Raw genomic sequence first — 10,794 nt, 5'->3', positions numbered from 1 at the left:
GAAATTATTATTATTATTATTATTATTATTATTATTATTATTATTATTATTATTAATAATAATAACAATAATAATTCTATTTTCAAGTGCTTTTTCTAAATACTCAAAGACACTTTACAGAACATAAAAGCAGCAAAAACAACATTAAAAAGTAAAAAATTGCTGCCTGTAACAATAAACCAAGCAACACCCACGGATATTAAGTTGTCCTATAAAACAAAACAAAAAATAATAAATAAATAAAAGTGTAAGAATTAGTGTCATCTGCTCCTTCTCCTTCCCTTTCTCAAACATCTCAAGGAACCTTAGCACTCATTCAGCTGTTATAGAAATGTGTCAGAGAAGGCTCCATAAAAAAGCCTCTTACCTAAACAATAATATACATTTACAAACTCATTTCTGACAATAAACGCTCCTAAAGGTTACAAGCCGGATCTTTAATGCAAATATCTAATCAGCCTATAATACACGGCAGCAACCAATTTGTTTTCGGCTCTAAATAGAACATTAGGGGTTCTGTCAAAGGGAAAAGTGAGTTTTCATTCTGAAGTTTAGTCCAAAACTGTCACAGACTGCTGCTTCACTGCAGAGCTCTGTCTGTGAGCAGCAGTGTGTGTGCGTGTGTGTGTGAGAGAGAATCTGGAAGCTTAGTCTTATGTCTACAGGAAGATTTATGGACATCAGTGGGATTTTGAGACGCAGTCCAAACTCAAGCTGAAGCAAATGTAGAGACTTCAGAACAGGGATGTTTGAGCTCTTATTTCTTTGTACAGATACATTTCTCTCTGTGGGCAGTGACTATATGATTAAAGTGTGCAAAATGCAGTTTGATTCTGTTACTTATGACACAGATATGCATCTTAAATTGTGATGAAAGCAGTTTATTTGTCACTTTATTTGCCCACTTTCTGGTGACAAAAGCTTTCCCTTTCATTATTATTGCTGAGAGTGAATTCAGATGGCGGATGTGAACACAACATTGTCACTTCAGATCATCGTCACCTTCTCACCGGGAAGTCCAATTATGGCACCTTTATTACAGAGATAGATGCACTGTCAACACAAATGCATCTATGCAACAATGCACCAGAGAGTAGGATCTCACGTGAACACCAAATGAAATCACAGATACGATGTCTTTGAAAATCAATGAGGCGTGAGATATGAATCTCACATAATTTGAGACGTTCCGTGGGCGAAAAAAACAACAACAACAGCCTTTAGATGAGATTCTTCCCCTCTTCGTGCCTACGCAGGGAATAGTTTGGTGATAAATATCATTGGGAGGTTTCACAACCTTCTCATTGGCTCTTAAGTCACAAACCCCCATCATATAAAGCGGGAGGACCCGCTCCAGCCGCCTTTTACCGCTGGCAAGCGCTCAGGATCAAGTCTTGACACCCTTTACGCACTCCTGTGCTTGGACGGGCTGTGGATAAGCGCACGCACGCACGCGATCCGTTTATCGAAGGAAAGGAGTTTTATATTCAGCGGGTAGATATATTTGACATTAATTGTGCATCGCATTAGTGTTGAGTGTGGTTTGTTTGAGGGGAAAAAAGTTATCTGGACTCGCCTGGCACCGTTATTTTACGCGTAAGTAACGGAAAATGTGATTGTTTTATTTGTTTAAAAAACAATTGAAAAGTCGTTCGTTTCAATTGTGTAGATTCATGTGCGTTTTGGACCCTAAAACCTTCATGAAGGAATTCTAAAAGAAATGTCTTCGCTTCTTGGCTGCAGCGTATGTTAACTCTTCCTTCAATTACTTGATTAAAATAGTTTAAGGGGATGTTTTTGCAAAAACAAAACAAAACACATGCATATAGATTTAAGGCTTATGTCTTGAGGGGAATACATTTATATTTATACATTAGTTATCGAGTAAAGTCTGTTGGTTTTGTCTGTTGTCATTTTTGGATGCAGTGTCTCTTCATGCATCACTGCTCTGTTCACAGAGAAACTGAGTAGAGGATTCTGAGTGGGCATGTGGCTATTGGAGAAGCTCCGTGGCTCTGTGGAGAGTAGTGGGACACAATCTCAACAAACGCAGACAGCAGAGGCCATTCCTGTCTCTGTTTATGCCAATGTCCTCACTCCAGAGAAGATCCCAGATTTCTTCATCCCCCCTAAACTCATCTGTTGCCCACCTGAGGAGTCTCTTACCTCAGAACCTCAGCTCTGCTCCACCCTGAGACCTTCCTCCTCTGATCATGCCATCTGCAGCCAGAGCCCCAGAGCTCGCAGGAGCAAGAACCCCTGCAGCCCTCGCCTCTTCTCCCGCATGGCGGATGCACGCAATCTCCAGAAGTCTGCCAATCGTCACATCATCCAGATAGAGAGTGCGGATGAACCAGGTGCCGGATCTGCAGACAGAGTCAAAGTTGAAGTCAACACTAATGCAGACCCTCAGTCACAGACTGCAATGTCTCTTCCCTATGTACCTAAGGCTCAGACCTCCTATGGCTTTTCCACCCTGGTGGAATCTCCTCACACCCGACGCAAGGAGAGCCTGTTCCACAGTGACCCGGGCAGCCCGCTCACCTCCCCAAACTCACAGAGGCGCTCCCAAGGGGGGACTTTACTGACCCCTGCTGACTCCAACCCCTATCGCTATTTCAGTGGTGGAGAGAGTGACACCTGCTCCTCAGCAGAGTCATCCCCCTTTAACTCCCCTCTCCTGTCCCGCTCTGCCTCTCTCTTACGATCCATAACTCAGGAGACACAAGCAAAGGTGAGGATTTCAGTTTCTGTGTGTCTGAGAATAAACAAACAGATGGGGGGGACCGTGGGGGGACCGTGTTGTAAAAGTGTTTTTCCTTGTTTAATCAATGTGAGACATTCTGTAGGTTTACTTGCTCACTTTGTCTCTCTGTCTCTCTCTGTCTCACTAGGTTTCTCGTGCCAAGCGTTCCCTGGCGCGGCACAGTTCTCTCTCCACTGACGAATGCAGCTCAGCAGACAACAGCCCCAACATGCAGCGCCGCCGCATGCGCTGTCCTCCCTCTCCTGCCTTCCGTGGATGTAAAAACAGTGGACTTAGGGGGGCTGCTTCGAACCTCCTGCAGCGCGAGCACACCGTCAACCTCCACAAGGGGGGGACACTGAGGCTGAGCACTCACTATGACTCGGAGGCTGCTCGGCTGAGGGTGCGTGTGCTCACGGCTGAGGCCCTTTATGACAGGCAGACAGATCTTAAAAGCATTAACTGCTGTGTAGCAATTTACCTAAACCCGGGCAAGCAGCAGAAACAGAGGAGCACCATTATCAAGAATAGCAGGAATCCCGTGTTTAACGAGGACTTTTTTTTCGATGCACTGCCTCAGGCACAAGTAAAGAGTCTGGCCATGAAGATAAAAGTAGTGAACAAAGGAACCAGTTTGAAGAGAGACGTGCTTCTAGGAGAAAGAGAGGTGTTGCTCAGTGAGCTGCTCGAGGGCCTTTAGGGAGCTCCTGTCAAGACTGGAATGAAAACAAGCAGCTAAGCACTGTGAGGGCCCTCTTTGTTTCTCTGGTGATATTTTTTTTATCCCTCTCCACAAAATTGGTACACACTGGACAGGAGAGAGCATGCTGATGACAGGGATCCCAGCACACTGTGTTATGTACATCAAAGGACGCAAAGCAGATGCCTCTGTTGAATTAATTCCCACTTTTTCCCGTCTTCAGGTTCTCTATCTGTTTTCAGAGATCAGTGTCAGACCAGGTCCAACAAACCACCATCATTTACATGTTTAATAGTCGTTTAGCAATGTGAACTGTGGATCTGTGGTCCATGTTTGTGTATTTATTGAGCTTACAAAAGGTGTTGCCTCCTCTGAAGAGCATTGTGACGTGGGACAATAACATATCGACTGTAATGCAATGATGATCCTGTGTGAGCTGACGGTGTATTTTTGTAATAATGCAGTAACATTACATGTGTGTTTTTGCACGCTCCTGTGTAAATTTATAATGCCATTATGTCGTTGAAAGAATTTATATTTGGGAATTAGATTTTAATGGCTTGTGGTTGTACTGTTGATATGAATGTTGTTATGTAACGTGCCTTTGAACTCACAAATAAAAATATTAAACTCACACTGGTGAATTTTTGTTGCTGTCTGTTGTTTGTTTTTGACCCTACAGTATTGACTTGGTAATTTTGTCCTCTGATAATTCCTCTGGCTCAAGCACAAGCCCTGGGAAATAATTCTAAACCCCTATTCTGCGCTCCTTAATTTCGGCAAAGGGTGAGGTAGGGTCCGCTGAGACATGCACAGGCTGTGTCATTTGTGAGGCTTTTAATCCTAGTTCTCTGCACACAATATTGTCTTTGTGAGCATTCAAATTCCCTGTTTAATTAAAAAAAAAAAAAACATGCTTCCTGTTTAGGCTGCTCTCTAGTGATTTTCAAATTGTTATTAAGGAAGGCAGGAGGTAAAATCATGGCTGAGTTGCTGGATGGAACATTCTCCTGCTCCATGTACAACAGAGGTTATATACTGAATTACGTATTAAATATCTATCATAAAGGCATATTTTTAATGTGGAAATAAGTAAATGTTCAAGAGTTATAAAACATATCCTACTACATTTGACTGGCACTGATGAGCCCAGAGTAATATCCAAGTTTGGATCGTATACTTCCCCTACTGGTGAAACACGAGAATGACTAAAATTGTTATAGTAAAAATCTCTCTTTTGTCTATGTCCAATGAAACAAAACAATGATTGAATGGAATTTATTGCAAGAATATGGAAGAAAACACATTTAAAGTGTAAATCAAAACTGTCCAAGTAGTCAATTAAATTAGCAAAATTAAAGCGAAGCAATAGATGCAATCCAGTGATAATTGTGCTGCGTATCAAAAAGAAAAGAAAAAAAGACAAGATAAGTAATCTGTGTCACCCATTGTATTCCTAATTGGAACTACTATATAATCCATCCAAGCCTTTCTTTTTAAATAGTTGTTGACCTATCCTGTTAACACATGTGAGAGTCTATTGAAATATCTCTCAACAAGCAGCCACAGAGGCACTGTGAGCTAAAAGATGATTCATTTCCTTTTGTGTAAAAGGCAAATTAATCAAAAGTAACCAATAATCTATAGGCATAATCAAAGGACTCAAAGGCAGATACATTTGGAAGGGATGTTTCTTTGTTGAGCTCCTAGATGCATCTTACTTTTGGTGCATGCTCTACATTAAAAATGATCATTTGAGGTATCTGATTGGGAAAAGCAAATATTAGGTATTAACCGAAATTAAAACAGGGTTATTGAGAACAGACCAATGATTGTTGCATGAGTAGTGCTGAATGATACAATATTTATCATTGATCTTGAGGTCAGATGATAAATCAGTTTTACCAAGTTCAGTCAGCATAATATATAATATCAGAGGTGATTTGTAAGGTGAGACAACTGAATTCCCTATGTATATGACCACTTTTTAATCCATACTGTGTATAATATAATTAATGTGTATTACACATGAACTAAACTTATACAGAATTTACACATATTCAACATTTATTACAATATTTTCCAATCCATTTGAAATTGTCTGAGTTCTGCTTTGGGATGGTGCCACTATCTTTGTGATTCTGGTGGTGTTGTGTCATTGCATCTGTATTCAAATCGCCCAGAAATGAATTTATAAACTAATCAAATTCTTCACCGCTCCACTCTTGTGAAAAGCTTCAGGACATGTTACATCATTGAATTCATGAATTCAAAATAAGGTAGATGACTTTTCACTCTGTGGAGGGATACAGTCACAGTGAAGTTGCTATCTATTATTTCCAGTGAATTCCAGAAGGTCCATGATATCTACAGTGTGTACAGTGTCTTTGTGTGATGATGTCATGAGATCTTTCCAGGATGATTGGCGGCAGTCATGTAGTCATGTGTGTTTCAAGATGTTTAAGCAGACTCGACATGACAGAAATTACAACTTGAATGCATTTTTGGGCAATATTAGACACTTTTAATTGAGAATTTATGCTATGTCCCACATACATATAAATAATCAGAGGGCAAAGGGGCAGGTGCTTGAGCACCACCTGGGGTCTATCTGTGCACATGAATGTTATTACCCTGCCAACAGTTAACATTAAAGTCAAAGTCAGCTTTATTGTCAATTCTTCACATGTACCAGACATACAAAGAATCACAAACAAAACACCGCATTGTCGGGAGAATGGGGGCCGCCATAAAGAAACTGTTGCCAAACATTATTAACGTCATCGCTGTTAAATAAAATAAAATATTTAAAAATAATACTTAGTATATAACTATGACATAGTTTTAATGAAACATTTAATGTAATTCATATGCTCTCTCTCTCTCAGTGGCTCCACTGTCTGTGCTGGTGACCCTAGTTGGTTGGTCTGAACAACCATAACAAACGAAGCCGTCAGCTGGTACGGTATTCAGCTCCTGTGCACCATGGGAAATGTAGTTATTTTTAAACTGCCAAGCGCAGCTCACTCGGTATCAGGAAAACTCTTTAAAACCACGCTACCCACAATCCTTTGCTGGAATGACATACGTAGACCTGTCAAACAACACACGCCATCTTGACATCAGCCTCAAAATGGCAGAAAGATGTAAGCTAGAAAACGAGTCCCGGCTGACGCTCCTGCTCTGTCTTATTTAAAAACACACTCGTCAGTTTTCCTAGAAACGGGTGGTAATGGGGATGGTGTCCGGTGCGACAGTACTGAGCCTGTAAAATGGACATAACGACGGCGGTTTTCAACGCGGCCAGAGATGGTAAGCTAAAACTTATCCAGAAGTTGCTGTGCAACAAAACTCCTGAGGAGCTGGAGGCTTTAGCCGAGGAGAAAACACAGGGAGGCACTCCTCTGTTGGTAGCCTCCCGATACGGACATTTAGAGGTTGTAGATTACCTTCTTGAACACTGCAAAGCAAATGTTGAACTCGGTGGTTCGGTTAACTTTGACGGTGAGACCATCGAGGGGGCTCCGCCGCTGTGGGCGGCTTCAGCAGCTGGTCACCTTCCTGTGGTGAAGACGCTACTGAAACACGGTGCCTCGGTGAACAACGCAACATTAACTAACTCTACGCCTCTACGAGCCGCCTGCTTCGACGGTCACTTGGAGATCGTGCGCTACCTGGTGGAGCACAGAGCCGATATGGAGGTCGCTAACCGCCACGGACATACCTGCCTCATGATCTCCTGCTACAAGGGCCATAAGGAAATAGCAAAGTTCCTCTTGGACCGCGGAGCAGATGTCAACCGTAAGAGTGTGAAAGGAAACACCGCCCTTCACGACTGTGCTGAGTCAGGCAGCCTGGACATCATGAAGATGCTGCTCAAGTGCAATGCCCGCATGGAGAGGGATGGGTACGGAATGACCCCGCTCCTCGCTGCAAGTGTCACAGGTCACACCAACATTGTGGAATATCTCATCCACCAGCCTCGCTCCTCCAGAGAGGAACGCATTGATGCACTTGAACTCCTTGGGGCTACTTTTGTTGACAAAAAGCGGGATCTCTTGGGGGCGATGAGGTACTGGAGAAGGGCTATGGAACTGAGGCAGCCAGGCGACAAAGCTGGATCCCTGGCAAAGCCTCCCCCTGGTCCCCCAATCCCTGCCTATGGTTGTGCACAGGAGGTGAGCACAGCCGAGGAACTGGAAGCTTTGATTACAGATCCAGACGAAATGAGGATGCAAGCATTGTTGGTACGAGAGCGCATCCTGGGACCGTCGCACCCAGACACCTCTTACTACATCCGCTACAGGGGAGCTGTGTATGCAGACTCGGGCAATTTTGAACGCTGCATCAGCTTATGGAAGTATGCTTTAGACATGCAGCAAAGCAATTTAGACCCTCTTAGTCCCATGACAGCCTCCAGTTTCCTTTCCTTTGCAGAGCTCTTCTCATTTGTTCTTCAGGACAGGGCCAAAGGCACCTTGTCAACACGTGTCACCTTCCATGATCTGATGACTGTGTTGGGGAAAAGTGTGAGGGAGGTAGAGAGAGCTGTGGCACAAAGAGACAACCCTCCAGAACCTTCACAGTTCACCAAGGCCCTCTCCATCATTCTCCACCTTATCTTTCTGCTGGAGAAGCTGGAGTGCAGCCCAGAGCAGGAGCACCAGAAGAAGCACACAGTATATCGTCTGCTTAAATTAAACCCCCGAGGTCGGAGCAGCTTCACTCCTCTCCACATGGCTGTTGACAAGGAGACAACGTCGGTGGGCCGCTACCCAGTTGGTCGCTTCCCCTCCCAGGCGGTGGCAGCACTGCTCCTAGAATGCGGTGCAGACATCGATTCACGTGATTGTGAGAACAACACACCACTGCACATTGCTGCTAATAATGGTTGTCCAGAGATTATGGCACTACTTCTGAAGGCCGGGGCTCACTTTGATGCCACAAATTCTCAGAGAAAGACAGCCTATGAGCTGTTGGATGAGCAGAGCAGTGGGCTCCCGGCCCTTTACCCACTAAACTACATCACCCTTCAGTGCCTGGCAGCTCGCGCGGTTGAAAAGCACAAACTTCCTTACAGGGGACTCATCTCTGAGGAGATGGAGGCTTTCATTGAGCTGCACTGACTTTCACTACGCTCCCATGACAAGGAATCCCTGCACTACCACCCCTGTTGTCCGCCATACTTTATTATGACATGCACCAAAAGTCCTCCTGCACACTATTCTCTTCATCTCTGCCCTTTTGGACTCCTGCTTTACTCCTGCTTTACATCCTCATGTCTGACAAACCATAGCAATAAATATCCAGCCTGTAGGCATAAATCACTAGCTGAGATCTGATCAGTTATCTCAGTTATCTTCATGTAGATGTTTACAGTGATGCTTTCTACTTGCTATTTAAAGCTGTGGATAACATCAACTTGATATGGGCTTGAATACATTTTCCTCTCAAAAAAAGAGCATTGCAGTATGACGGTGCTAGTGTTGGTGATGTGGCTGAACCGAATACAAGTTGGGTTTTAGTGTTACTGATAGAAAGCATCTGATCAAAGTAGCCAGATAACATGCATGGAAATTAAAGAGTGGATGCAAATATCTTTTTGTTCTGTGAATCTTTGCAGAAAGGATGTATTTGAACAAACCTAATTTTTTTTTCATGGTTCTACATGTTCACATATACCATGTGTTATGGTTTGAGTAGTGTTGAACTGACTGTGCCAAAAGTCAGCTATGGAGTTAGGCTCTGTTACAGATTGTGTTGCAAAATGAATAGCAACTAACATATATTCCACATTGTTTGCAGGCAATGTAATCAATGTAATCTCACAAAACATCTAGTTCCAGACAGTAAGCAACTCAAGTTGTTTGACATTTCAGACTGTGACATGATTTGACATCCTGCAGTCATATGACCGGTAAATGGAGCTGGTGGAAGAGTTTGACTCACACTTCCCAGTCTCTTGAAAGGCATTTATAACCTATTCAGTTTGTGATATTTCAATCAAGAGGCAACTTTGTTTTCAAGCAAAAAAAATATCACTTACATGTTTTTCATGGGATGAAACTATTATTTAATTGTACATGTTTGTCTTGTGTTGAATCTGGGGATGCTTCACTGACAGTGAATTGATATCTTTTGAGTTTATGAACTTAGAATTTTTTCTTCTGCCTATTTCTGAACGATTTGAAACTGGAGCCTGAAATGTGCCTACATCCCTGTATTTCTGTGAAACGTCATTGTGAAGATATTTAATTCAATATCAGAAGCAGCTTCAGAAACAGGGCTTTGCATTATAACTGACCTTACACCCTCCTGTTGTATCTTAAGTAAAGGTCATAAGGTAACTGTCCAACTCGTGTTTTAATTGTCTTTGATTGAATTTCCCTTTAATCTCAGATGCAGTTCACAGAAATTGAAAAGGTGGCCCTCAGGGCACTCCTGCATCTTAGTCTTATTTTTAATTGTCTCTTTTGTCTATCTTCTGTTATCATGAATGTTTTATTTGTTTGTTTATATGCTAAGCATCACCAAGTTGAATGCACATTGAGTCTCCAACTTACATTCAGGCTATGAACTGTTGCTGCCTTCATCTTTCTCAGCTGATACGTTTAACTGATGATAACTCAAGAACAAAAGTGTGTTGAAGATACTTGAATAAAATTCAGTATCACAACGGGTTCTGTGTGCTTATCTGTGGAATTTGTAGTGTTGTTGTTGAGCCATTTATTTTTCTGAATTCTAAATGTGGAAAAAGGAGCTTTAATTATCCATAACTGGATCTGTCTGTACTCTGATTTGTCACGACTACTTGGGCTTGAGTGCTGTGGCTTACAATAGCAGCATTTGCATTAATAGCCACTTTACACATATCTAGATGGGTTAATGGTTGCGATAGTAGGACATAAACCACTACAACCACATCAGAGCAGCTATGTCTATAAAACGATTGCATTTAAAGAGTGTAAGACTAAAATAATTTGTAGCGCATGTGTTACATTAGTGCAATATTATAAATAAACAGTGCTCACTTAATTCAGCTCTTTTTACTAAACAAGGGCTGCTCTGCTCTAAAACAGGACACTGACATAAAGCATGACAGAAACTTGATCTTTCAGCGTCCAGCTCTCTTAAAATATAAATAGAGTGCAATTAACGTCACGGCTGCAGGGTAGAGGTAGAGACAGCGCACTTACCCTGCTAATTTTAGGTCTTTTGCCCTAGCTTCAACTCTGAAAGTGGGAGTAGTGTAATGCAATACAGTAAGGCAGTTCATGGGGTGACTGGCAGTGACAGTACATGAACAAAGAAGACTACATTATTCAGATGGGACATAGAAACAAATTAT

At 42.3% G+C, this 10,794-nt stretch overlaps 2 protein-coding genes across 4 annotated transcripts; both read left to right on the top strand.

The window, feature by feature from the left end:
- Positions 1-1,332: 1,332 nt before the first annotated feature.
- On the top strand, positions 1,333-4,094 carry LOC122765505 (C2 calcium-dependent domain-containing protein 4C-like). 3 transcript variants are annotated; one of them, XM_044019813.1, is made up of 3 exons: positions 1,333-1,494; positions 1,959-2,734; positions 2,895-4,094. In XM_044019813.1, exons 2-3 carry the CDS (start codon positions 1,988-1,990, stop codon positions 3,444-3,446), a joined length of 1,299 nt encoding a protein of 432 aa, XP_043875748.1. In that variant the 5' UTR covers positions 1,333-1,494; positions 1,959-1,987; the 3' UTR covers positions 3,447-4,094. The 3 variants fall into 3 exon arrangements, with proteins under 3 accessions (XP_043875748.1, XP_043875731.1, XP_043875739.1); XM_044019796.1 differs by having other exon boundaries at positions 1,333-1,596; XM_044019804.1 differs by having other exon boundaries at positions 1,333-1,744.
- A 2,311-nt stretch (positions 4,095-6,405) lies between these two features.
- fem1a (fem-1 homolog a) lies at positions 6,406-10,126 on the top strand. The gene has a single exon (XM_044043859.1). The coding sequence runs from the start codon at positions 6,719-6,721 to the stop codon at positions 8,570-8,572; it is 1,854 nt and encodes a 617-aa protein (XP_043899794.1). The 5' UTR covers positions 6,406-6,718; the 3' UTR covers positions 8,573-10,126.
- The last annotated feature ends 668 nt before the right edge of the window (positions 10,127-10,794 follow it).

Source organism: Solea senegalensis, linkage group LG1, assembly GCF_019176455.1.
Source record: "Solea senegalensis isolate Sse05_10M linkage group LG1, IFAPA_SoseM_1, whole genome shotgun sequence".
NCBI classification, from domain to species: Eukaryota; Metazoa; Chordata; class Actinopteri; order Pleuronectiformes; family Soleidae; genus Solea; species Solea senegalensis.
Note: the sequence above shows the minus strand (reverse complement) of the source record. Positions and strands in the feature narration are given on the sequence as shown.

Bases quoted from the DNA above. Each gene is read 5' to 3' on its own strand.
- LOC122765505 (XM_044019813.1), top strand. From the start codon at position 1,988: ATGTGGCTATTGGAGAAGCTCCGTGGCTCTGTGGAGAGTAGTGGGACA. The intron at 2,735-2,894 runs GTGAGGATTTCA...CTGTCTCACTAG, and splicing joins CTCAGGAGACACAAGCAAAG to GTTTCTCGTGCCAAGCGTTC.
- fem1a (XM_044043859.1), top strand. From the start codon at position 6,719: ATGGACATAACGACGGCGGTTTTCAACGCGGCCAGAGATGGTAAGCTA.